General features: G+C 40.6%; 2 protein-coding genes across 4 annotated transcripts in view; both read right to left on the bottom strand.

The window, feature by feature from the left end:
- On the bottom strand, nt 1-25,146 carry NCOA4 (nuclear receptor coactivator 4). Of its 3 annotated transcripts, XR_012640294.1 has the most exons (11): nt 24,935-25,146; nt 9,376-9,530; nt 7,749-7,889; nt 7,469-7,557; nt 6,709-6,817; nt 5,848-5,919; nt 4,910-5,056; nt 3,706-4,722; nt 3,280-3,369; nt 1,575-2,690; nt 1-625 (listed from the first exon to the last, which is right to left on the bottom strand). XR_012640294.1 is itself a non-coding variant. In XM_074958759.1 (10 exons), exons 2-10 carry the CDS (start codon nt 9,514-9,516, stop codon nt 2,685-2,687), a joined length of 1,812 nt encoding a protein of 603 aa, XP_074814860.1. In that variant the 5' UTR covers nt 9,517-9,530; nt 24,935-25,146; the 3' UTR covers nt 1-2,684. The 3 variants fall into 3 exon arrangements, 2 of the variants coding, with proteins under 2 accessions (XP_074814860.1, XP_074814862.1); XM_074958759.1 differs by having other exon boundaries at nt 1-2,690; XM_074958761.1 differs by lacking the exon at nt 24,935-25,146 and adding an exon at nt 18,256-18,381 and having other exon boundaries at nt 1-2,690.
- Nucleotides 25,147-27,210: 2,064 nt separating this feature from the next.
- The window catches only part of LOC141990910 (GRIN2-like protein), a 39,631-nt gene continuing 38,977 nt past the window's right edge, over nt 27,211-27,864 (bottom strand). The window contains exon 6 of the mRNA XM_074958747.1: nt 27,211-27,536. Coding sequence (XP_074814848.1) covers nt 27,360-27,536 — 177 coding nt within the window. The 3' untranslated portion in view covers nt 27,211-27,359. The remainder of the gene's footprint in view (nt 27,537-27,864) is intronic.

Raw genomic sequence — 27,864 nt, forward strand, 5'->3', positions numbered from 1 at the left:
TTTGTGGCACCTTAGAAACTAAATTTATTTGAGCGTAAGCTTTTGTGAGCTACAGCTCACTTCATCGGATGCATTCAGTGGAAAATACAGTGGCGAGATTTATATACAGAAAGAACATGAAACAATGGGTGTTACTATACACACTGTAAGAGAGTGATCACTTAAGGTGAACTATTGCCAGCAGGAGAGCAGGGGGAAAAAACCTTTTGTAGCAGTTGACAAGCACGTCTGAGGAACAGTGGGGGGTGCAGGGGTTTGAAGTCTGGTAGTGAGGTGTTGTCCTCTCCCCATGCCAAGCATGCTGTCCAAGAGGCAGCCAGGACCAGCCTACAATTTATAATGCCTGCATGAAAAAGATCTTCAAGTGGCCCGTTGCTCTGCTTATGGCATTCCTGCTCTCCATCTTCCCCTCTGCAAGGAACCTAGAACAGACCCCCTCTTACAGCACCAGAAAGGACCTTCCAGTAGTATTCTTGAGGAGGCATTTGTTGCTGTACCTCTTCTGAGTAGCTTCTGTATTAAAGAGCACCCATGTAGCCTACTGGATAGTCCCATATCAGTCAAAGGACAATGTGCAAATCTGTCAAATGTTTGTGTTTAGAGCCACAAATGATGAGGGTGGAGGCTGTAGGGAACAGGACAATTTAAGTTACAGAAAGCTGAGCAAAGAGTTTATAAAATTCCCCAAATACAGCTTTCCACAAAGAAATAACCACCACACCCACTTTTCGCTGCAATGCTTTTTAATGGAAAAGACTAATCAACACTTTAAATATTTATTATTATTAACTAAATTGGGATTCTGTGAAAAGCAAATGAACACACCCCCAGAAAGTTTTAAGGGCGTAATGAATTGAATATGAAGTTAGTACTCATTGACTAAGGTTAAAAGGATTATAAAGGTGAGTTGCACATCAGACATCATTAAATTCAACTGCTAATCAAAATAAGTTATCATTGGAGTTAGTCATAGTGCAGTCTTTCCATGCAGCAACAGTCAATATGGTCAGGTAAAAACTGAAGTTCTGATTTCAGTAGATGACTCAAACTATTAAAAGAAAAGGTCTTAAGTGGTCTGCTAATCTAAAGCCCTTATAGAGTCTATTTTCAGTGTGCAAAGGGCCAAGATTTTTTAAAAACATCAGTTCACAGGCTATCTGAACACAGTGATACCACACATGAATACTTTTACTGTGTAGCACCAGGCAAGTGGTATTAAGTTTCAATCCTTCTAACAAGATTTCCTTTCTGCACTGAAAAGTTGAGGTCATTTTTACTCCAGACAAGCTTTAAGAAAACATTATCTAAAAATCATCAGAAAAAAGTTAATGAAAATGAACGGGGGAAATTAACTGTGCAGGTATTTAATAACTGCTAATTCTTCATGCAAGCTAGCAAACCTACTGCCCAATGGCACCTTGTACAACAATGGCTTCAGACAATGTATGCACTGTTTCAGAAGGGTTTAAATAAAACATATACTAGAGGAGATATATTCATGCTATGTCCACTGCTACAGAGATCAAAATTAATCTGACCCCACTCCCCAAATCTGATATCAAGGTGATAGTTACCTTAACTATCGAAAACAGATTGAAAAGGTGGTGGGATCTATGCAGGCCACCCGCTGGAAAACACATTGAACAAGATTACATCCTACTTGGAGGCTCTCAAGCATCCAAAGTTCCATTTTTGTTAAGCATTCCGAGATGTTTCCATTTATAATTATATTTGTCTATGAACCAGCTAAGGAAACATGACTACCAGCAGTTTATAGAATATAAGTTAACTGCCAATTAGTCTAAAAAAATAGACATCTTTGCATCACTATTACATTTTTTTGTACACCAAATTGTTTCAGTAAAATTGTAATTGTTACCTCATCAAATGCTGGGCACCTACTAGCTTCAGAGTCTATCAATTCACAAAGACTAAACAGCACTGAAAAGACTTTCAGTTCAAAAGCAATTTAAAAAGATCTGGGCCAAATGTGTCTCAGTTCTCAGTAGCTGAAGATCTCATTCACTGACAGGAAGGTCTTCCTTTAAAAACACATCTAACAGTTCTCATCATGTGTCAGGGGCCAAAAAAAGTATATTTCTTTCAAAAACTAGAATACATTTGACAGCTTTGGGCTGACCTGTACATAGGACACATGCAACAAGTGCCATCCTTCAAAAGTTAACAAAAAATTGCTTCCACCTAAGGAATAAGCTATCTAAAAAAGATGGAATCCTTCTCAAAATAAAGTTCTAGAATATGAAGGACAATCTTTTGGGTAAGAAAACTGCAACACTATATAGTACAGTCCAAGCACCAGAGATGCAGATTTCACAGCAAAGACATTTCATTTTACAATTGTTCCGAGCTTCACCATGCTTCAAGTGACAACCCATAAGAGAAGCTTCACATAGGCCCATGAAAGATACAATCTTACAAATGCCTATTGTGTCAGTGTGCTTATATTCAGCAGGCCTGCACTCAGGAGTATTTATAACACAAAGGCATTTTCTGCACCATAACTCAGTTACATATAAATATAGTTTGTCTTTTAGCTAAACGTTTGGAAGAAAAATAAAGCAGACTAGTCAGACACAAACACAATGATTCAGCAGACTGCATGACATAGTATGTTTGTGTGGCAATCAGCAGGAAGGTGACGTGGTTCTAATGCTTCAGGTTCTTCACTTCTAGAACAAAACAATTCAGAATACAGAGTTACTTTATTTTGTTCTTTGGTAAAGGAGAAAGTAACACTCTGTGAGAGAAGCAAGAACAAAAGGGATGTTGAAAATGCTTCACATAAAGATACTGCTTCTGGGGCTAAGTTTCTTGGTTCTGATGGGTTTGCTGTTCCCTTGCCAGCAAAAGAGCTTTCCAGGAGGTTAAAAACAGAGTGTTCATCTGTCAAATCCCAAATATAGGACACTGGCTTAAACTATATGACAGAGACTCCCAGTGTGATGCATAAAAATTAAGAAAATCCCGAATTAGAGTGTAATTTACCATAAACCATACAAAGAGTCAATATTTAATATCAATTTATTTAACAGGGGTATGATTCCCTCAATTTCCCCTGGCAGAAGAGGATAAGGGAAAGAACAATGGAGGACTAGGAGGGGTGGGAATGGAGAAAAAGGAATAGGTTGAGCTGCTAAAAATAGATATAGAAAGCAAATCAAATGTTGCTTTTAACATTTAAATGTAGATATCTTAAAGGATTATAGAATGCACAACTGTGTTTATTAGCAATGCATTTGTGTAACTGATTAATCTTACCTGTAAAGGGGTCTGGTACAGCCACTTTTCTCTATCTCCATTCAGTTTCATACAAGCAAAAAGATCACAAACTGTAGGAAGGCCACAGTCCTGAAAAAGGGAATGTCCTTAATAATTATGTCCAAAATGCATCTAAGTTAGTTTTCCTGTGGGTCTGCAATCTTTTAAAGGGGTCAGATCAAAGAAAGTTAAATCTAATATTTCTTGTGAGATGAATCTTGGCTACATTCGCTTTACAAAGTTAGTTGGATTTCAATACTGAGATCTGTTTTATTTCAGCACTCTTAAAATAGTGGTTGAGCATTGAGGAGACAAGATTTTTTAGAAAAAACTTGAGTTTGGTGTAAACACAGGGCAAGAAGTAACACTGGTAATTATACTGTCTTAACACATTATCTAGGAATAAACATTAAAGACTATGCTCACTTGTGCCTTCTTGCGTAGCAGCCATTTATCTTCCATCGGAGGCTGGTTGACAGTTTCTGTATTCTTTGAAGACAACACCCAACTGTTGACATGCAGAGGAAGGTGGAATGGGGCCAGGAGGTCTAGAAAGGGACTCTTGAAGCTAACTTCTGCTTTCTCCCGGGTTGCCTTTTCTTCTGTGCTTGCTGCTTTGTGCTCTGATTTGGCTAGCCAGGTTGTCAATGGACTCTCAAGCAATGCTTTTAGAGGTTCTACAACCTTCACTGAACTATCCAGTTTCACTGTGGTAGTAACTGACTCCTCTGGAAGCTGCCTGGAGGGATGAAGCCAGATGTTGACAGCAGATTTAGGCTTCTCAGGCTCAGGGTTCACCACCGGTACCTGGCTTACTGGCATGCCATTTTTATCCTTCCCCTCTTTCTTCAGGAGCCACTTACACAGAGCTTCCTTTTCACAGCTGTCATCACACACACACTCTGAAAAGCTAGTGCATGGCTCATTAGCTTTGCACACATCTTCCACTTTAAATGGAGTCTGGGGGTGCTGTAGGAGCCAGACATTGTTGGTAGATACTGTGGGGGATTTCTTCACATCCTGCTGCTCATTCAGGCACTTAAGATTTCCAAGGTTTTCTATCTCTACACTCTTGGCCTGACTGCCACGACAGTAAGTGCAGGAGTCAGCTGTGGGAAGCCAATCATTTATGTTATATTCCTCCCTAAAAGGTTGAAACACACATTTCCATTTCTCTTCTGAGGCACTACTTCCATTTTCTGGGTCAGAAGGAGTAAGCAGCCAGTCAGAAATGTCCATCTCTTCTTGCTCAAGGAACTCTAATTCATCCATCTTTTCAGTGGAAAAGAAGGAGCAGGTGGTGGAATTGGAGCTCCTGTGCTTATGGGAATCTGTTTTTTCATAATTTTCTTCTCTTTGCTGATTCTGCAGGAGCCAATTTTCCAAATCTTTCAGATTTCCCCAGGCTTCCTCAAAATAACAGACTTTGGAAGAGTTTAAATCCTAAAAAAAAAAAAAAAAAAAAAAAAAGCTGTTTGTACAGTGACAGCTCAGAATATTTTGAGAATCAAGCAAGATGTAACAAGGGTAGGGCAGAGATGCAAGACAAATATAATGGATGTGCTCCCCCCGCTTTCAATTTCAACTGCAGCATGAAACCACATTCCTCTTTAATACGTGAAGAGCTTACCTGGCTGGTCTCTGGCACATGCTTTTTCATTAGCCAGTCCTCAGGGTTGATGCTGGGAACATATGGAACCTGGCGAATGCTAGCAGACTTGCTTCCAAGTAGCCAGTCACTGAGTGGGGAACCCAACGTCCCAGACAATAGTTTCTGCTAAAAAAAGAACGTATGGGGTCTCCAGGTTATAAACATAGCTATTTCATTGTGGAGGCAATCTACAGAGAATCTCAGAATGTACAGTGTATCCAATGTGTACCAATATTTATTAACCAAAACAAGAACCACAGAAGTCCCTTCTCACACCATCATCACAAAAGCCTCACAGTCATCTATGTGGCAAAAAACCAGCTTACTGCTGTGTGGTTTGCTTTTCCAATTGTTTCTAATTATCTAGAAACTAGATTGAAAACAGTTAAATGCGTACAATTAATCTGCATGACCTATGACCCACAGGAGTTCTGGATCCTGTGATCACTTCAGCCCTTTTGACTGTATAGTCTCTCCATCTACATGAAAAATACCTCGAACTTAGCTGCATCTCTGTGCTGGACCCAGCATGGTGCCTCCCAGGTGAACTGTTGCAATACAACTGGAACAGTTTCAAATCCCTGTCTGGCACACTTAGGACTCAACTCCATTTATCCTCTAGTATTTGGACTAGAAGAGCCAAGCTGGAGCTGCCCCATTCCATCCCCAGGGACAAATTAACTCAAGTTCATAGTCAAGGACCTGATGTAAGGGAAGATGGCAAAAGGAAACTAGAACATCCACCCAACAGGCATTTCCTTGGGACATGCACTTTGCCACATTGTTACTGAATACTCAAACAGCAATACCTTAACCGCTGCCATGAAAATTACCAGTTAGGAAAGCGGATAGATAGCAAGGTTACGCTTATACTACCTTTAGTCAAACCCTATTTTCAGGGGACAAATTCATTTTACCTGTTCATGTTGGGTCAGCGTGCACTTCTGCACTGACATCCAAGGGGAAGCATTTTCTGTCTCAGGAGTTTGCTATTTTTAAAAAAAAAAAGGAAGATGAATAATCACTTTCCTCATTTTTAAAACTAAACTCTAATTAAAAAAACAAATGTTTAAACATTAAGACTAAAATGAAGCAGCATTAAAAGCACAGTTACAACTGGTAAACTCCTTTTATATCCCTGTAACTTCAAGGTAACTGAATTTTTTTTTTTTAAAAGGGGGGGGAGCCTTCAAAATAAAGATGTTATGGCAAATTTCAGTTTAGAGCAATTAAGCAGAATTATTTCTGCTTTTATAGAAGTAAATGCTCCCAGAGGCTGGGGCATGTACCTTTTTCACCAATATTGCTTACAAGTCAATCTCCACATTAAATTCCAACTGCTACAACAAAGAGCAAGAACACATACCCGCCGCCCTCCACCCCACCCTAACCTTCCAATCAACCTCTGCCAAAAACATATATGTAAAGTTTTGTGCAGCAGCTGAGGAGATACTTTTGAAACAGACTTCTTGACAAATCATCTATTGCTTGGGTTTTGTTATTACTGTATATAAATATCACATCCCACCTAGGTGATCATAATCTATCTGATCAGGGAGTTATAGACTTTTTGAAGTTGAAAAAAATTGCTATATGCAATATTAAATTATGTGCCTAAAGCTGTAATAAAACATACACAAATATTTTATTTCAACTAGAGATTTAAAATGAACCCAGTTGAATAAATAATCAGGGATCTGCAGACACCCTCTCCCCTTAAAAATATCTGAATCAAGTATTTTCAACAGTGATCCTACTATAAAAGCCTTGGTACTCACCATTGTTTTAATTGAGCCAAAGGACGTGATGGCCTGGCGAAGGAAAGACGTATCAGCCTCAAAGTTCAGGTTGGAAGACTCTTCTGGTTTGAGGGTCAGACTGCCCAGTCTAAAAGAATTAAGGAGATCTTTAATAAAAATTAAAGTTCACCCATAAGTTCAGTTAAATGCTTCACTAGCTTTAAGCTTATAAAACTGAGCCAATATTTGTATAAAGGCTTTTAATTGGCTCTGTTGCAAACAGCCAAAAATCTGAACTAATTTGAATTATTTATTTAGCGTTTTACAAAAATATAAAAAGATGTGTCCATCCAAGGCTCTTATGCAGTAAAAACAGAAAAAAAATGAAATATCCAGCAAAACAGCAAACTCCTCTCCTCACTTACTCTTCCTCCCAAATCAAATGACATCAAACCTTAACCTCTGAAGTAACCTGCACAAATAGTTATGCTTGCATTACCATTTATGGTATCCTGACTTCTCTTTAAAGGATCGATTTAAAAATCTTACACTGAGATTTTCAAAGCAGTCCTGGGTATTTAGCCATACTCATCTTCTATCCTAGACTGTTTTGAAATCTCACCATTAATTTTTTTAGCAATTACTGAAAATAGCTCACAGTAAAGTATTATACATACTTCAGAAAAGCTAACTATGTAGAAGAGATGGTTTACAGATATTACGACCAGAAAACAGTTTAAATTCAATGTAAAGTCAAAATGAATAGCACTCATTTATTCAGATCACGTAATATTTTTACCTCTCCAGGCACACAGAAATCTGATTGACTAGGTCATTGCTATGGGGGTGTTCCAGTTGGTGGATAAGACAATTGAACTGTCCCAGCAACTATATGAAAAATAAAACAATAGTATTGCCTTAGCTCCAGTAAAGGCATCACATGTTCAAATTCACATTCTTATACATGACACAGGATATACCTGTTCAAGATTTGTACTTTACCATGAATACATACTAGCAAGACCAGTGTATTTGAAACGGCCAATATAGCTAAATTGAGTTAAACACACACATCTTACCCAGTAGAGTTGGTGTGTTTGCTGTTGCAAGGTCTCTTCTTTGAGCTGCTGAATGAGATCTACCTGTTCAAGCAGCCAAACTTCACGACTGCGCAGACATTCCATATGACGACTTATGCAGCTGTGAACCTGAGCTTTGACCTGCAAGATAAATACCGGCTCCATTTAGTATTTCTAGAATGTCTGTTGAGTAGTTCAAACCAGAGCATACCCAATGTTTCATGGGGGAAGAGAGGAAACCACCCACTGAAATTACATACTAATATTTTTGTACTAATTGTAATCACCTCAAACCATAACCTGAAATTTCTTTGTTCAAAGAACACACCGAAGACACCAACCCTCACACATCACAACATACAATTCACACACAACTGGCTGGGTTAAGAAACCTAACACTATTGTACACAAGTCTGAGTACTCTTTAGGACAAATGCAGTTTCAATTATTATTAAAAACTTTCACAAAAGTCATGTGAGGCTACCCAATTCCAAAGACAGATAATATTAAATAGCAATATTTGTCATTTATGCATATCACAGTAACACCCAGAGTCCCTCATCAGAATCTGGGCACCACCATGTATTGCAGGCAAGTAGAGGCAGCGGGGATAGGGGAGAAGGGGGGAAATATAGTGTGACACAAACAAACAGACATTAGCTTCCAACCACCTTCTTCTCACCCCATAAAATACAAATACAAACCATTTTGAAATCCATGTCATTGCATGTTTATTCATCAAAGGCTTGGGCTTTTACCCAACATACTTACCAGTTACCCTACTTCAAAGTTCCAAGACCATTTCCATTGAAGGAGTACCCAAACACAAAGGATTATCAGTTTATTAAAACAGCCGTACTACTACATATTTATTTGTAGCACCTTTATATCATTCAGTTTAAAGAAGTTATTTCCAGTAGCATAAATAGTGAATCACTAAAAAAAAAATCCCATTACAAATAAGGAACGATTAACACAAAAAATGTTGAGAAACTGCACTTTTTATTTTGCCTGGTGAGGTTAGCAATACTCAAATGCTTATGTCTTCTAAGGATTATAGTGAGATAATGGTTAGGGCTCTGCATCTGTCATGAAGATTGAGGAAGTCATGGATTCCGTGACTTTCCGCGACCTGACTTTCCGCAAGCTCCAGCACTTCTGCAGCAGCCAGTGTGGCTGACCCTGGGCTGCCCAAGCAGCTGGCTCCAGGGTCAGCTGCTCAGGTAGCCCCGGGGCAAGCCACACCAGCCGCTGCTGGAACAGCTCTGCAGCCAGCCGCTTAGGTGGCCCTGCAGCAAGCCCTGTGCGGCTGGCCCCGGGGACCACCTGAGCAGGGGCCCGTGTGACTGGCATAGGTGCTGCTAGCCCGCCTCCCAAGGCTCCCTCCCACCCCCCAGATTTAGTCAGGGGTATTTATAGCATGGACAGGTCACAGGCCATGAACTTTTGTTCATGGCCTGTGACTGGTCCATGACTTTTACTAAAAATACCCATGACTAAATCATAGCCTTAATAATGGTGCTTCTAGGACAGATTCAGTTTATTGTCTCAGAACACCAAGTATCTTGTAGAACTACCAACCAAAACTGATAAAACGTTAGACTTTTAAAAAGTACATTTTAAATACCTCTCTCCAGTTCACTTTAATTTGTTGTTCAGCCTTGAGAATTCCAGCAATAGCTGTCTCCAAGTCTTTCTTAGCTTGAAGGCACTTTACAAGGGGCTCCTTACTGCAGGAGTTTCCACTCCTATCCTGCGGTGGGCTCATTCTTGATAATGTTCCTAAACCACAAGGAAATTTTGTTTTAACAACAGTGAAACTTAAGTATTTCCAAAAGTCCCTGAAAGGATAAGAATGAGGAGGGCATATTCTGAACAGTCATCTGCAACCTCAGTAATATTAATTTGTTATTGAAAACACATTTGAAAATGTAATTTTTCTAAAGGTCAAGATACCGAATACTAAAAAAAAACCTGCTATAAAAAAGTAACGTCCAGTAAGTTGTACACCTCTGTGGACAGCATGTCTGAATATACCAATCTTTGCCTTGGTTGTCCTCTCAGTTTACTTTTGGTACACAGTAATTTGCAATATCTGATGTGCTACAGAAAACAAATTATCTGGAAAAATATTAACGAGGAGGTCACATTGAGATCTTGAGATTCTTCAGGGTAATTTTTCAGCACAGTAATTTATCCACACTAACAATATAAAAAGAAGATATACTGTTCTGCTAAATATCTACATGCTGAAAACTTCCCCATTAGATTTCTGTTTTCCAATGCTTTTAAACTTTTTTCTAGCTAAGGAAGACATGGAGGATGGGAGAGGTCCCAGAGGACTGGAGAAGGGAAAATATACCACCTATCTTTAAAAAGAGGAACAAAGAGGACCCGGGAGCTTATAGACCCATCAGCCTAACTCTGATACCTAGAAAGATACTCAAATTATTAAATAATTAATTTGTAAACACCCAGAGGATAATAGTGTTATAAAGAATAGCCAGCATGGATTTGTCAAGACCAAATCGTGCCAAACCAACCTAATTTCCTTCTTTGACAGGGTTACTGGCCTAGAAGGTAGGGGCAAAACTGTAGACTTGATAAAGCTTGACTGTAGTAAGGATTTTGACAGTCCCACATGACATTCTCATAAGCTAGCTAGATAAATGTGGTCTACATGAAATTACTATAAGATGGGTGCATAACTAATTGAAAGACCATAGTCAAGAAATAATTATCAATGGTTCACTGTAAAACTGGGAGGACTTATCTATTGGGGACCTGCAGGGGTCTATCCTCGGTCCAATACTATTCAACACTAAAATTAACAATTTAGATATTGGAGTGGAGAGTATGCTTTTAAAATTTACAGATGACACCAAAGTGAGAGGGTTCACAAGCACTTTGGAAGACCAGAATTTGAAAGGACTGTGACAAATTGGAGAATCAGTCGGAAATGAACAAGACGAAATTCAATAAATGCAAAGTACTATACTTAGGAAGGAAATATTAAATGCAGATACAAAATGGGGCTAGGCAAAAACTGACTAGACAGAAAAGAAAAAGACCTGGGGGTTATAGATGATCACAAATTAAATAGGAGTAAGGCTACGATTTTGTCATGGACATCTTTAGTAAAAGTCAGGGACAGGTCACGGGCCATTAACAAAAATTCATGGAAACCGTGACCTGTCCCTGAAACGGTCCATGACAAGAAGTGGGAGGGAGGAGGGTCCAGCACCCTGCCCTGCTGTGGCTGCAGCCCCTGCCTCGTGGCTGGGAAGGAACCCCATCTGTGGCGGCTGGGGAGCTGCAGGGGATCCCCTAGCTGCTGCGAACTGCATAGGTCCCCTGCATCCGTGGCGGCTGGGGAACTGCAGAGATCCGCTGCCACTTGCAGTGGCTATGAAGCGGACAGGGGACTCCTGCCCATGGGGACGGGAGAGCTGATGGGGATTCCCCCGCCGGCCGCTGGTGGTGGCAGGGGTACCCCGCAGCTTCCGGACACCACAGGAGGTGGGGGTGAAACTGTTTAAGCGAAACTGTTTAAGCAGCATATTCCAGAAGTCTTGAGGTCTTTCCGAGTGTAGCCTTCATTGATTTGAGATCTACCATACCATACCATACAGCTCCCAGCGGCTACAGGCTGAAGTCACGGATATCTGCAGAAGTCACAGATTCCGTGACTTCCGCGACCTCCATGATCAAATCGTAGCCTTAAATATGAGCCAACAGGATGCCGCTGCAAAAAAAAGCTAATGTAACTCTGAAATGCAGTCTTGTATGTAAGACACAGAAGGTAACTGTGCACTCTACTTGGCACAGGTGAGGCTTCAGCTGGAGTAACGTGTCCAGTTCTGGGTGACACACTTTATGTAAGACCCTTTGTATTTTTGGGGATAGGAGGAGGAAACTTTCTGTCAGTGGTGGAGCCGAACCTATGTTTGCAGCATTAGGGAAGTTTTAGAAAACGCTGTACTCTGAGAGGCCAAATTTAGAACAAGAGCTAACAGATTCTTCAGAGATTTGCTATAAAACTTGAGATTCACTTCAAATGACTATCAGAAATGTGCAGTATCTCTGGCCTTCTCTTGATTACGAAAAGTGGTCAAGTCTAGGCTGAGCTTAGGTAGGAAAATTTAGCTAAGCCCAACTACATCCTACCTTTTTGCTAGTCAGGACAACCCTAAATGAGGCACAGAACTACTCTGAAAAGGTATGATTTATTTTTTTCCCATTCACAACAGTTATCGGAGTGAGAATTTTGTTTGGTTGAAAGACTGAACTACACTGCTTCCAATACACATTTTTTTAAAAGTAAGACTAGTTTCGTCTTACTATCCCCCAAAACACAAAGAGTCTTACATATATGCAGAGTGGATAAAAAACAATGATTTTTAAAAAAATAAAAGTTAAAAAAAAAATCGGATTTTTGAGGAAAAACAATCGAAAAATAGTTTTAATTAAGATACATTATAGTTCAAAGATATCTCATCCTGGAATAGGGATTATAAATTCTAATTCTATAGTATGAGAATATATTTGTGTAATGTTTAAGAAAAATTTTGTAAATGAGTTCCAATAGTTCATGGATTATGGACCCAATCTTATGGGATTCCAGGGGCTTCTGTATAGATTATTTAGGTTAATTTTTCTATCTACCCAATGGGACTCAGTGCTCAGTCTAGAAGATACCATCAGAGATACTCAGTTTTGCACTTCTCAAACTGTGGATTTGTGTCTCCAGAGATAATTCTTGTTAACAGCAAGATGTTATTTATGTTTTTAAATAAATAAATATTAGAGGTGAGAAATAAGACCTCAACCCTATTGTCCCTCTGCAAATTTGCGTACACAGAGTCAATCCCTTACCTCTCTCTAAAAGTGCAAAGTTTCAAAAAGTTCAATGAATAGAAGATTGTTGGGGCGGAATAGATCTGGACAAGGGAGAGGAAGTCTGAAGATAAATGTGAGAAGGGAGGTACAGACAGTAGAAACAAAAGTGAAACTGTTTAAGCAGCATATTCCAGAAGTCTTGAGGTCTTTCCGAGTGTAGCCTTCATTGATTTGAGATCTACCATACCATTCTCTCACTAGAAGAAAAAATCTATAATGGCAGCAGGCTGCAAAAGACACACAGTTTAGGAATATTTTAATGAAGTTTCTCTACCTGTGGGTAAGACAGGCATGTGTGCAAAATGCAAACAGTGCAACAAAGTAATGCAAGGCCTGGCTGAATGAAACAACATCATGAGAAGTGTTCCTTCTCAGGAGGAAGCTGCACTGAAGATGATGAAAGGAACGTGTCTGAACATGCAGGATTTTCAGTTTTGTAAACTTTCCTATTTCATACTTCTTTCTTAAGGACTGCCTGTCTTCCTTCTGGACTATTCCTCTGGAATTCTAATGTTTGAGCAAAAAATATAGTTGTTACTCTATGATACTATCATTTTAGATGCAGTTGTGACAAAAAAAATAAATAGCTGAAATAGGCAGATCTTCCTTTTACAATTTCACCTTTAAAGTAGTACTGAGTGTCAGTGAATGCAATGAGTAATACTAAATGAACAGTATGGTAATAATTAAATAACTGCATTGACTTATTTTGTTTAGGAGAATCCATCCTCAACATACAGGATTCTGAAGACTATCCACCTTCAAGATCACCATCATTTTCTATAGTTTCAAAGTTATCTGCTAATGATAGCGTTTCAGTAACATAATGTATGTCACATATATATCACCTGTAGCAAAAAGAAAAATAAATCTCCATCATCCAGAAACAACTATAGATAAGTTTGTGATAAAAACCAGCAGATTTACAAAAAGAGGTAATTGGGAAATTTTTTCATCAGTTTGTTTACGCAACAAACTCTTCTTTCCGTATGACTGAGAACCCACACTTCGTTAATATGGTTCAGCCATTAAGACCAGGATACAGTCCACCCAACAGAGCAGATGTCGCAGATAAATTGCTGGATAAAGTGTATGAAAAAGAAATTGAGCAGCGTGCAAAAGGTATAGGTGAGTAAAATTGTTAACCTTAGTCTTGATGGGTGGAGCAATGTCCACAATGATCCTGTTGTATGTGCTTGTGTGACAACAGAAGAAGGGAATGTCTTCCTTACAGAAACAATTGATAAATCAGGAAATGCACACACAGCAGAATATTTACAAGAAGTAGCAGTAAAAGCTATAACAAACTGGAAAAAAATTCAAATGTCTAGTATGCAGCTTGGTCACAGACAATGCTGCAAATGTATCCAAGATGAGAAGAAATTATTTAGAAGAGAGTGAAAAGAGTCCCAAGCTAACAACATACAGTTGCAGTGCTTATTTGATGCCAAAGACTTCAGTGTTCCAGAAATAAAGGCTAATGTTGTTGAAATTGCAAAATACTTCCGTAACAACCACTTTGCAGCAACTGCTCTGAAAAAAGTGGAAGGAACCAAGCTAACTCTTCCACAAGATGTGCAATGGAACTCAGGAGTGGTCTGTTTCCATATCAAGAACTGGCCTAATCTGATGACAGTTTGAGAACAAAATCGTGAAAAATAAATAGATGGCACTGTCACAGCCGAAGTTCTCAACATTGGTCTTAAAAGAAATGTTGAACACATGCGGAGTACCCTGAAGCCTATTTCTGTACCTTGAACAAAATGCAAGGAAATAACTGTTTTATTGCTGATGGTGTTGAAATATGGAACGAACTGAGTGAGATCTTAAAAAGAAAAATATGCAATGACAGAGTTAAATTACAAGCATTAAAAAAAAAAAAAAAAAAAAGAGAGAGAGAGAATAGGATAAGCAGTATCTCCAACTTATTTTCTTGCAAATATTTCTAATACTGGATACCAGGGTCAAACCTTAACTGCTGAATAAGAGGAGCTGGTTATGACATGGACATCCAGCAATCATCCCTCCATAATGGCAACTATAATAAACTTCAGAGCTAAGGGTGAACCATTCAAGAAATATATGTTTGCTGATGATATTTTAAAGAAAGTCACACCAGTGAACTGGTGGGAGTCACTTAAGTACTTGGATTCAGAGACTGTTGAAGTGATAATCTCACTTTTAAGCTCATTCTGCTGGTGTAGAAAGAATATTTGCTTCCTTTGGACAAATTCATTCCAAATTTAGAAATCGTTTGGGACCTGAAAAAGCAGGAAAGCTTGTTTTTCCTTTTCCAGATTATAAACAAACAGGAAAATGAAGGTGGAGAAGACTGAGTTAGCTGCAGAAGCCAATATTTTAAGTTTCTCATGTTGACCTGGCTGACACAGTCGATTTAATTTTTGATTTAAAAAAAAAAAAAAAGTTCATTTAACTATTTTAGTTAAAAACAGTTTTAACAAAAACAAGCCTGATTTTAAAAAACCTGAATGTTTAACTAAATTCAAAAATTCGTATGCTTGTTTTTTAAATTATTATACGTTTGCTGTTGAAGAAAAAAATCCAGAATACATAATGTTGTTGTTTTAGTTAAATAAAACAATTTAAATGTCTGACGGGTGATTTTCTCCTCCTAATACAGCATGGCAAGAAAATCCTCCAAATATTAATGATTAACCTGTTGACTTGGAGATATTTATGAAGTCATTGGGAGGTGAACTATCTGCTTCATTTATATTTGGTAAATGAAATAACCAAACAATCATTCATTTTCTGATATAGCTGTAAAACTAATCTGAAAAGTTTTCAAAATAAATCAATCACTTTCAAAGCATATAGTGTGTACCTTCTAAAAATGAAACCTACATCTCTCTCTGAGTTGTGAAGAATATGTACTAAGGTTATAACAACCAACAAGAATGCACTTTTATAGAGAAATCCATGAGTAAACAGAGCCTTTTAGTGATTTAAATCAAACAGACCCTGGTCTTTAGTAATAATGTCACATGAAAATGCAGGTCACCACCATGAAAGAACGAACGAACAAACAGAACAAAAAACAAACACAAATATAAACATTCTGCAGGATGGTGTTGTATGGTGTGTTTGGTTTTCTTCCTATGGAAAAGGGTAGAAGCAACATTTCATATGTAAAATCAAAGATCACACCACAAGTTGTGAAGTAATTTCATCCAATACCTCCTCCTCTTGAGAAACATATGATCATATTCAGGCTAGAACTAGAAGAGTACTTTAATTCTTTTTTTTTTTTAAATGTACGTAGGTCTCCACCAAATTATTCAGGATGCAGAGGGCCAACCTACCTTGTCTCTATTTTTGCTTGAATATTATATGTTTAATTCTAATATTAATGCAATTAAATTTACATGTTCAATTTGTAAAACTGTTGTAATCCTTCTTCTTGCTACAGGTTTCAGAGTAACAGCCGTGTTAGTCTGTATTCGTAAAAAGAAAAAAGAAAAGGAGTACTTGTGGCACCTTAGAGACTAACCAGTTTATTTGAGCATGAGCTTTCGTGAGCTACAGCTCACTTCATCGGATGCATAGCATATTGTGGAAACTGCAGAAGACATTATATACACACAGAGACCATGAAACAAAACTTCCTCCCACCCCACTGTCCTGCTGCTAACAGCTTATCTAAAGTGATCATCAAGTGATCATCAAGGAAGGCCATTTCCAGCACAAATCAAGGTTTTCTCACTCTTCCCCCCCCCCCCCCCCCCAACACACAGACACACATACAAACTCACTCTCCTGCTGGTAATTATGGAATTATTCCAATTATGGAAATAGTAGTCACAATTTTTTCAGAAGATAGTATGATTTTTTTAAAGTTAATTTTGCAGTGTTATAGCTTGTATAAATAATAGTGAGCTTGAAGAGACTTGGGTGAAAATTACACTGGTTTTGTACATCTACCAAATGCAAAACCATTACAACAACATTTTGCAACTTACATATTTTAAAAGAGTAAAATTGACAATAGACTTGCCAGTTTCATGGTTGGCATTCACTGTCAATTTTGCTACTTTTTAGGAAAAAGCAGACAAAGCACTGAAAGGGTTGTAACTGGACCTCGCTGTCTCCCATCAACACCATCTAATTTTCATACACTAACTGATTTAGTACTCTATGTCCAGAACATTTTCCAAGCACCATATATAGAATCTTTCAAAACATTTTAACTACACACACACACACACACACACACACACACACAGTACCAATGAAATGAAACCGCCTCTGGAGTGAGGCAGCCATTTCATAGCCATAATTTGCCATCATGACCAGTGGCAGAGCTGAATTTTACCAGGAGGCTTGCCTATGCTACAGCTTTCGCTTCAATGTCACTCAATTCATCTCTACTCTACAGAGCTACCACCCATCAGAACATTATTACGGGTATATTACAAACTGTGAAGATGCAACTAGTTTACAAAAATTTGGAGTTTTAGGGAATTTCTGGCCAAGGACATTCACAATGAGTGCCACTGGACCTTTAACACCTTCTTGTAGCAGTAAAAGCCTCAGTTTTTAACATTCCCATACAATAACTGCAGTTAATTCTAAAGAATGAAGGGCTGAATTGATTATGCTGGTATTTGAGGGCCTGTCGCCATGGGACACTCAGAAAAGTTAAACCAAAGTTACTAAAGGTGTGAAGGTAATGCACATAAATTAAAGCACATTATCGCTCCCTACTCCCATGCTCTCATTCAGAAGTAAAGTGGCCTTAGTTCACTGTAGCTTAAACTTTTTCTGATCCAAGTAGCTGTTGAAGATCCAATGGCATGCTTTATAAATGTTCCTAGCCAAAAATTCCCTAGCTTAAGGAACAGCAAACCAAGGCCACTTTAGTATGTTATATGGAATATTTTTGCCATTGTCTCAATTGTATATCACAGCTACAAAGCCACTGAGTTGTTTTACACATTTTATATTTCAAAACTGTCTAGATTAAAAATTCTAATTGCAATGTCTTTAAATATATGTATAGAAGACTGTTGATATGAAACCAAAAATATTCAGGGAAAAGAGTCTGTACATCTTATAACTTGTAAAATGAAAGCCCCTAGATTAGCTAAAACTACACTTTCTTCATCCTGCATTTCTATCCAATGATGGAAATAGTTCAGCAGTGACTATGGTTATTAACAAGCTTTTAGTGTTTTCTCTTTCAGCATCCACTGATTCATACAGCTTTCTAGGGCTCACCCAAAACCTCTTTTAAAGAAAATTGCAGTCTTGTTCCAAACACATATCTGCTCAAGAATGCACAGAACGGTTTCTAGTGCAAAGGCAGCAACACATGAATTCTTCATACAAAATAATGCAATTAAATTTTCTGCTTAAAAAAAAAAGTCTGAAAACCAAAGACTTTGCTTGTGTCTGAGTGTTCCCAGAGCTGTTTAACTTTCTCATTATCATTCTATTCTGAATATAACAAACACAACATACTAACAGAAATCCATGCAATCACAAATCCCTGTGGTAAATATTTTATACAAATATTTAAAGCATACACCCATACCGCTGACTTTATGTCACATCCCTGCAGCCTGAAAGCCAAGCCTGCTTGCCCTACCTGTTTACTATTCGTCTGTCTTCCCGTACGACGAGCCCAGGTTCTCAAGGCCTTATATAGCCCCTGCAAATTTATCAGCTGTGAGCACTGAGCAGGCTTTGGAATCTGCCAGCGCAGCTTACTTCCTAAACCCACCCCTCGAGCCCCACGTGGCCAGGGCAGCCACAGCCAATACTCAGTCTTGCACGTCTTCACAGAAAGGAGGGATCTACGAGGGCACCAAAGGGAAACGCCTGGAAACAATCGTAGCAGCAGAGAGCTCTGACTGGCCTGAACGCTCATGCACAGAAAGCCGAGGGAGGCTGCAGCATAAAGCTGCGAGAGGAGGCCGGATTGCTAATACTGAGAGAGGAGGGACTCAGGGAGGGTTTTCTGTTTTTTTTAAGATTTAATAAAAGTTTTATTAAAATAAGCTTCTAGAGAAGTGGAGTCTTTACTTTGCATGGTTGCTGCACAAAAAGAACACAGCTCTGCTGCTGAGCAAGATGCCTGTTCCCTGCCTTGGAGACGCACCTTACACTTATGGACTTTAGTCTTCTAACCTCTGTCCAACAGGACAATGCAAAGGGGAAAGGCCACATTAGGGGTCTTAGAAAACTGGAAGTATGGCACGGTGGTCTCCAAACAATCCCCTTTTGGAAATTAAAAGATGGAATTTTGTTTACCAAACCTGCACACAGTTGCTTAGGGCCAAGCATGCAATCTGTGTATGTGGTTTGGCTTACAAATATGGATCCATTTTCTCAGAAAGATCTGTAACTTAGCTGTTCAACCAAATCTTCCACAGTTTACATAAGAGTCAATCTGTCCACATCAAAATCTTACTATTCTATTCAGCAAGGACAAAAATAATTGGCTTGAGATCTGGGACCCTGTCTATATTAAAAGACTGAGATGTTTCCCATTATAGTACCTATGAATTGTGGTTCTCCTGAAGTACCTATCCCAGAATGCAGGCCCCACAAATCCTCTTAACAGATGGAGAAGTGCTGTAGCAAAATGTAAAGTGTAATCTCTATAATAAGCATTTTTCAGTCTAAAATAGCATGCATTTAATAAAACTTGGTGTCAGCATTCCCCAAAACACAGGTCTTTGTTGTATGCTGTACCTTATAAAACAGAAGCCATACATAGGTACAGAAGCTGCAAACAAGAGAGGAATCTGGAATCACCACCTTAATGAACAACAACAAAAAATGCTTCACATAATGCACGTTGCAAATCTGAAGGTTAGACGTGCTCTTTATCTACCCATGCCATTTTGGAATTGTATCAAGTGAACTTCTGTTGCTACACTTCCATTCACACTAACACTGGAATAGTTCAGACTGAACCAGTTATAAGATTTGCTCAGAGTTAACGCAGTAATATCAATACACAATTGAGAAACATTACAAACACTAAAAAAAAGAAAAGGAGTACTTGTGGCACCTTAGAGACTAACAAATTTATTAAATATAAATTTATTTTGTTAGTCTCTAAGGTGCCACAAGTACACCTTTTCTTTTTGCAGATACAGACTAACACAGCTGCTACTCTGAAACCTGTCATTACAAACACTAGTGTGGAAAGTGTTTTACATGTGTTCTAGATGTTTGAAATGGTTCTTTTAATTGTTGGAAGTCTGTAATGTAGTTGGGACACAAAAGTTCAGCACCCTTCTGAAAGCCTGATTGTGGTTTTATGGCATTTACATTAAAAGTAAACCTTTTTCAGCACCAGAGGGGTAAATGTTGCTTATACTCATTATTAGCATGCAGTGTTGTTGCAGTCATGTCTTACTCCTGGGAGAATTCTGCATCGCTTCACACATGCAGAATTCATGTGCCACTCAGATTTTTTTTCCCCCCCAGCAGAAAATTCATTCTGCCAAGATGTGCTGCAGTTACACCTTTTGGCCACCCGGGGCCGCTGTGAACATAAGAACTGCCATGCTGAGTCAGACCAAAGGTCCATCTAGCCCAGTATCCTGTCTTCCAGCAGTAGCCAATGCCAGATGCTTCAGAGGGAACGAACAAAAGAGGTACTCATCAAGTGACCCATCCTCTGTTGCCCATTCCCAGCTTCTGGCAAGCAGATACTAGGGACACCATCCCTGCCCATCCTGGCTAACAGCCACTGATGGAGCTATCCTCCATGAATTTATCTAGTTCTTTTTTGAACCCTGTTATAGTCTTGGCCTTCACAACATCCTCCGGCAAAAAGTTCCACGGGTTGACTGTGCATTATATGAAGAAATACTTCCTTTTGTTTTAAATCAGCTGCCTATTAATTTCATTTGGTAACCCCTACTTCTTGTGGTGAGAGGAAAAAAATGACACTTCCTAATTTACTTTCTCCACACCAGTCATGATTTTATAGACCTCTATCATATCCCCCCGTAGTTGTCTCTTTTCTAAGCTGAAAAGTCCCAGTCTTATTTATCTCTCCTCAGATGGAAGCCGTTCCATACCCCTCATTATTTTTGTTGTCCTTTTCTGAATCTTTTCCAACTTCAATGTATCATTTTTGAGACGGGGTAACCACACTGACACGCAGTATTCAAGATGTGGGTGTACCATGGATTTATATAGAGGCAATATGATATTTTGTTTTATTAGCTATCCCTTTCTTAATGATCCACAACAATCTTTTTTGACTGCCGCTGCACATTGAGTGGATGTTTTAGCAGAACTATCCACAATAACTCCAATATCTCTTTCTTGAGTGGTAACAGCTAATTTAGACCCCACCATTTTATACGTATAGTTGGGATTATGTTTTCCAATGTGCATTACTTTGCATTTATCAACATTGAATTTCATCTGCCATTTTGTTGCCCAGTCACCCAGTGTAGCACCAGAACAGAGAACAGCCGCTCCCGGGTGGGAGCAGCCCCAGCTGTGGCTAGGGAAGAGCAGAGGCTGCGTTCCTAACAGCGCCTGCCCGTGGGGCCAGGTCAGGAGGCACGGGATATGTGGGGGGGACAGAAAGCGTAGGGCACATGGAGCTGCTTGGGTGTCACAGACTGGGGTTCAGAAGCGCTAGTGGGGGGACAGACTGGGGCACGGGCTGAATGGGAGTGCAGGGACACATGGAGACGGGTGGAAGAGGGTGGCTTAGTGGGGGTGCAGGAACACATGAGGATGGGGGAAGAGGGTGGCTGACTGAATGAGAGGCTAGGGGTCAGCTAGGGTCTGCATGGAAGAGGCTCCCTAACAATCCCTTCCCCCAACACACTAAAAAACCCCTGATCCATACTTCTCCCACCCACACCTAACAAACCTCCAAGTTCACTCTCAGGCTCCTTCCCAGCAATTACTTCCCTCTCCCTCAGCTCCTCCATTACCCCAACTCCCCCAAGCCTTTGCACTGCTTCTGAGGGGTGCAGGAAATACATTTCTGTATTGTAGTTTAAATTAATTACTCAAAAGTTCTGTATTAACATGCCTAGTAAGGAATCTATTTGTCAAAAACATTTCCTGAATTTTTTGTTTTTGTCTGTATTGTTACAGACATACTTGCTCACAGGTATTTTGAAATAAATTACCAAAATAATTTAAATGTGTGACTATACTGTGTTATTTTGACAAATAAAATATGCCAAATTTTGCTGAAATTTAAAATACTGTACACAGAATTTTTAATTTTTTGGCACAGAATTCCCCCAGGAGTACAGTCTCTCCCAGGACATTAGCAAGACAAGGTGGGTGAGGTAATATTGTTTATTGGACCAACTTCTTTTGGGGCCAGAGACAAGCTTTTGAGTTTACACAGAGTTTTGGGAAACTTACTCAGGTTTGGAAAATTTACTCAGGTCTGGTCTACACTACAGACCTATATTGCCATAACTATAACACTCAGAGGTGTAAAATATTCACACCCCTGAGAGGTCGGTATAACTATGTTGAACTCCCTGTGTAGACAGCACTGTCAATGGGAGAGATTTCCCCACCAATATAGCTACCGCCAGTCCATTTGGCTGATTCTGTAGCTTGATTTGAGCTGTTTGTTCACGGAGGCCTAAATGGAGATCAGTTTTCCTTTAGTGTGATTTGCAAATGTAATTTTAATTCTATCACCAGTAGCAATATGCTGATTGCCCCTCAATAACCAAGTTAAATGGAAAAAATTGCCCATTAAATGAAAGCTCTTTGCAGATTCCCCTTATGTCTGTCCCTGTTATAGCCATTTCTGTTCTAACATATCCACCAGTCATTCCATCACTTCAAGGCTATTCTATAATCCCAATGAAGTATGGAATGTGAGGCACATTCCCTTGAAAAACGTCATGCCATATATTAACGTTGCCTACATTTTATACTTTTAGAATATATAAAAAAAAGAGGCTTTCAGAAGAAAAAAACATGCAATATGTCAAAAGAAATAACTTTGGGGAGTTCCACAACATGATGCATGGTGGGTTGTCACAATGCAGGAGATACGACGAGGACGGACACACTAGGATCTGAAATAAAAACTAACTTTTTAGGTGAGAAGTGAAGTGGTGCCTAACCCTTAACCTGGTTACAGGGGGGAGGCATTCAAGATATAGTTAAAATTATTGGAATTTAACATATTTCCATTGTTAGTGATGTTACAAGGAAAATCCAAATGTTCTTCCCGTTAAGACTGCTTCCATATTCATCTTCTTTTTCACCACTCCCTACTCCAGCCCTGCTCTCCCAATTATGCTTCTCTTGGTACTATACTTCCATAAGCACCTCTCTGCCTTCTCCCATGCTATCCCTGAGACCTGGAATGTACCCCCACATTTGTTTTCACTACAGCCTCCCTCTCGCCCTTCAAAAACCCACATCAGACAGCTACCTATTTTGACCCTCCCTTCAAATCTAAGCACTTCTGTAACCTACCTGCAATTTTTTAAGAATTCTTCCATATTATGTCTTACCTAGCCTGGAGTTAAACTCTTTGCAGAACACTATGCACCTATGGCACTGTATTAAAAAGCAAAATTTATAATCACTACAGATAATTTCCAAAATGCTCAAGTCCCAGTGACTCAGGCTTGGCCTACACTTAAAAGATCAAAATAGCTGCCAGGGGTGTGAAAAAACCACACACCTGACCACACAGCTATGCTGTCCTAACCCCCAGACGTAGACAGCTATGTCAAAAGAAGTCCATGGACCCAGTCACCATCTACTGAGGAGCCTACACCAACAGAAAACCCCTTTGGTCAGCATAGCATGTCTCCACACTACAGTACAGGGTTGTGCTGGCATACCTACACTGACACAGCTATGCTGTGGTGCAGAGACAGCCTTAGGTGCTTTTGAAAATTTTGCCCTAAATCTAATCAGCAAACATAAGCCAAAAAAGATTTTTGATCATGCTCAAATATATTTACCAAGAACACATGATAAAGAATGCTACTATCTTTATGTATGATTGTGTAGGTTAGGATGCAGGAAATATTTCACTATTTGAACACAAAGAAAATCATATTTTCAAAACTGTTTAATTTAACGAGGTTCAGTGCCACCCATAATAAACTGTAAGATAAACTATTAAACCAACCAGGCTGCTGATTCTTAAAAGAATTTTTTTCAATTGACAGTGTAGCTCAGAGTAAACAAACTAGTGCTTTCATATTGTACGCCCATCACTTTGTTTATTATTCTTTATTAGTACATCAAATAGAGAATTGTTTTGTTTAGTCTGTTTGGCAAATGGTACCTTTTAAAAGAACAGTCATATTCCTTACATTTGCAATGACGTGAGTACAAAACTCACAAGCTCCTTTTATGTAGATCAGTGGTTCTCCATCAGGGGTACACAGAGGTATTCCAAGGGTACATCAACTCAACTAGGTATTTGCCTAGTTTTACAACAGGCTACATAAACAGCACCAGCAAAGTCAGTACAAACTAAAACTTCAGACTCGTTTATACAGCCCTATATACTATACATTAAAATTCAAGTACAATATTTATATTTTATTGATTTTATAACTATACAGTAACAATGAGAAAGTAAGCAATTTTTCAGTAATCGTCTGCTGTGACAGTTCTGTGTTTTCAACGTCTGATTTTGTAAGCAAGTAATTTTTAAGTGGGATGAAACTTGGGGGTACACAAGACAAATCAGACTCCTGAAAGGGGTAGAGTAGCCTGGAGAGGCTGAGAACCACTGATGTAGACTGTGGTAGCCCCCAGCATGTGCTCCTCAAATAGAGGAAACGTATCTGTAGGCGCCGTCCCGAAGTCCTCCCCACATCCCGCACCCTCCGCTTACGCTCCCCCCCGCGCTCGCCCCCACCCCACTCCGCTCTCTGCACCTGGCAGCCTCTCCCCGCCCACGTAGTCCAGGCAGCATCTCTCCTCCCGTCTGCCTACGCGGCTAGCCCCCCCTCCCCGCCACGTTACAGGAGTCACTGTCACCCCGCCGGGACGCAGCCCCCGGGGGGAGCGCGGCCCAGAGCGGCCGCCCGCCCGCCCGCCCGTCAGTTAGCGGCGCGGGAAGGGCGGGGAAAGCCACGTACGGCAAGGCCGGAGCGGAGGCGCCACCCCCGGCGCACACAGGGGCTGAGCCCGGCGGGCCCGGACGCGAGGCGGATCCTCGGCTCTAGGCGAGCACCAGCCGGCGGGGTTTCCGCAGCGGGTGAGCGCAGGCAGGGCGCCCGCGCGCTCGCACGGCGGGGGGAGGGGTGCCGGGTCCCGGTGCGCTCCGCACTTACCGGGCTGGGGGGTGAGGAGGGTTCCAGAGACGCAGCGGTTTGACCTCACGGGCTGGAGGCTCAGCACAAAAAGGGAGAGGGGGAACGAGCGGCTACTCTCGCGAGAGCTGTGCCCGTCGTAAAGCCTCGCGTGGAGCACTCTGCGTGTACTGATCCGTAGCGGCAGAGAGACGCCACTACGCACGTGGGCACCTTGCCGGCCCGAGTTTCCGGCTGCGCTAGAACTGGGTCTGCGCATGCGTAAAACTCCCTCTCCCTCGCCTCGCCTCGTTTACCGAGGGGGCTGGCCGAGGAGGGAGGCCTGCAGCGGGGCAGGTGGCAGGAGTGAGCGAGACTGACCGAATCCCAGGCTGCGGCCGCACGGAGGGGTTGGGTCCCGTTGGCCTGGCAGCGCGTCGCCCTTGGGCTACAAACTTCTGTTTTTTTCTTTGCCTGAGACCCTCAGTTTTCACGAATCAAGGGACTCCCGCGGCTGAGACTTCAGGAACCCCCCGCTGGCATGAGACGAGCTAGTACCCCAGCACACTATCATACACCAGTTTGGGGGGGCGGGTCAAAAGAATTCCTTGGCAGGTTTTCAGTAGCCAAAAAAAGAAAGAAAAATCCCCCCTCAGTGCCCTAGGGATCCTGGCATATCGGACAAAAATGGAACTGGCAGCAGTGACCAGGAGAAAGCCTAGAAATGTCTTCATCACTAACACTGCTTTTACTAAGGCAGGGCTGGCAGGTGGCACAGATCTCATTTGACTGCCCCATCATGTTTGTCCGCAAGATCCTGGCTGAATTGTGGGTGAGAGCTGAAGCCCTCCCACCTACCTCTAAAACTTGCTATTGTGCATAGCGTCTGGCTGAGGGAGGGGGACCTGAGAAGGAATGGGGTGAGCTGCAATGAGTGTGGGGGAGAGGGGAGCAGGTGGCCCAGCCCTAAAGACAGCTCCCAAACCACAGCAAGTCTGGTCTAAGGCAGAACTGTCAGGCTGTCTCAAAGGAAGCCACAGCTTGAGGCAAAGAACCCTATGGCCACTTACTTACCAGTGCCTAGCCTCCCCAGCTACCCATTAGCACCAAGCCTTCCTTCCCATTCAGCATAGGCCAACATGTCCAACCATAAGCACCCAGCCTAGTCACCCCTCCCGCTCTCCATCATCCAGACTGCCTTACCTCATTTTTCTGTCACCAACCACATGGCACTGCCCATCTTGCTTTTTCACTGCCACTCACTATCCAATAGCATCCCTGTGGCAACTGCAGCACATACTTGGGTAGAAAAGTACCTTATTCAGAAATTTTTCACTAACAAATTTTTCACTGGGTAGGTCCAGTTCCCAAGGGCAACTCCCCCATCCTCTCTGTCCACTGGTGGAAGAAGACTAGCTGTTTCCTCATACTTGTTTCAAGCTAATTTTTCAGAATAGCTGGATGCCTGTAGAAGTCACTGTGACTTGCCAGCTTTCTGTGACCCATAGTTTGAGAACTACTACTGATTTTAAGAATAGATGCAGAGATATGAGGAGGGGGGGGGTGTGTGACAGAGCTGTTTCACCCCCTTCAGGAAACCCATCTCCTAAACAATAGCATAGACAAAGGTGTGAACAATACCTCACCACTGCCTTTTCACTGCAGTGAGATGTTAATTTGCATACTGGATGGAACTATATAAAGATTAATGTTTTAAAGCAGAAAAAGTCAAAGCTACACCCAGAACTGGAGACCAAGCACTTTGCAGAAATAACTCCATTGTCTTCCTGCTTTCTCCCCAACCTCCAAAAATCTCCATTCACCTCTCCCCATCTTTTAATTATTTTTGAAGGCGCGCACTCCCTCTCTCCCCAAAGCAACTTCAAGCCTATACCCCATATATTATGGAAGGAGAAATGTTTTTCAAGTTTATTAATTAAGAAAATTGAAATATGGTAGCTTATCAAATCCCCATAATAAACACAGGGCTCCTTTACTTAATCACTGAACAAACGACCTGGCAAGGGACACTGAACTGTTAAGTATCCTGAATTTCTTTTTTAAGGCTGTCCCATAATTTGTTGTTGCCTCGTGCAGCCTTCAGTATTGTCTGGTGTGCAGCCTATTCCTTTTGATCAACATTTGCAGAAGAGAGTAGAGGCATGGGGAATTAGAGTTTGGGGTCTAAGAAGAAAAAATGACAGAAAGAAGACGGCGGACTGAGAAAAAAAAGACACAAGATGAGAAGGGAAAGAGTCTATGAAAGACAGCTAACTGAACTTCACAGTACTGAAAATTTAACCTAATGATCTGGTACTCAGGAAAGAGGAAACAAGTGGAGACTACAGCAGGTTCATCTATCTTGCCCTCTGCAAAGAACCTAATTAACCTCAAAGTTAGAAATGAACACATTTATTTATGTAAAAGATTTTTATTTTTCCCCCCACTTCAGTTGTATCTCATGTCTTTACAAAAAGAAGTCCCGGATTCTGGTTGCTTCAATCCAGGAAATGTAAGCAGAAGTCCTTGTAAAGACACTGGGTTTGTTCTCCACTTTGCATCCAATAGGTCCAAAGCTAACTACACCATGCACTTCCCACTTTTCTCTTCTAATCTGACAGACCAGTGGTCCACCTGAATCTCCCTGGAAGAAACAAACAACCATTAGACAGGACTTGGAATTGCAGGAAATTGCTTACATGCCAATGACTTTGTGCTCTTTAATAGCTCTATTAACAAACAGAACAAATCAGACTTTTTGCATGTCACATAATGCATAAAACACTCTTAGATCTATTTTTAACAGGTGTCATTAAGGTATAGAAAAGGATGTAGAGCTACACTGGAGTTCTTAACTCTGAGGCATCTTGTGCTACTTACAAGAAGTGAGGAAAGCACCATGTTTTAGAAGGATACTCTTGATGAGATTTAGCTGTCAGGTTAGAATCCTCTTTAGGATTACCTAAACTGCA

The sequence above is a fragment of the Natator depressus genome, chromosome 7 (genome assembly GCF_965152275.1).
Source record: "Natator depressus isolate rNatDep1 chromosome 7, rNatDep2.hap1, whole genome shotgun sequence".
NCBI lineage: Eukaryota > Metazoa > Chordata > Testudines > Cheloniidae > Natator > Natator depressus.

What these genes read in the sequence shown, in the direction of transcription:
- NCOA4 (XM_074958759.1), bottom strand. Translation starts at nt 9,516, where the DNA reads ATGAGCCCACCGCAGGATAGGAGTGGAAACTCCTGCAGTAAGGAGCCC. An exon ending in ATGTGCCAGAGACCAGCCAG is followed by an intron (nt 4,723 to 4,909) that starts GTAAGCTCTTCA and finishes TTTTTTTTTTAG; the next exon opens with GATTTAAACTCTTCCAAAGT. An exon ending in TGCTACGCAAGAAGGCACAA is followed by an intron (nt 3,370 to 3,705) that starts GTGAGCATAGTC and finishes TCCCTTTTTCAG; the next exon opens with GACTGTGGCCTTCCTACAGT.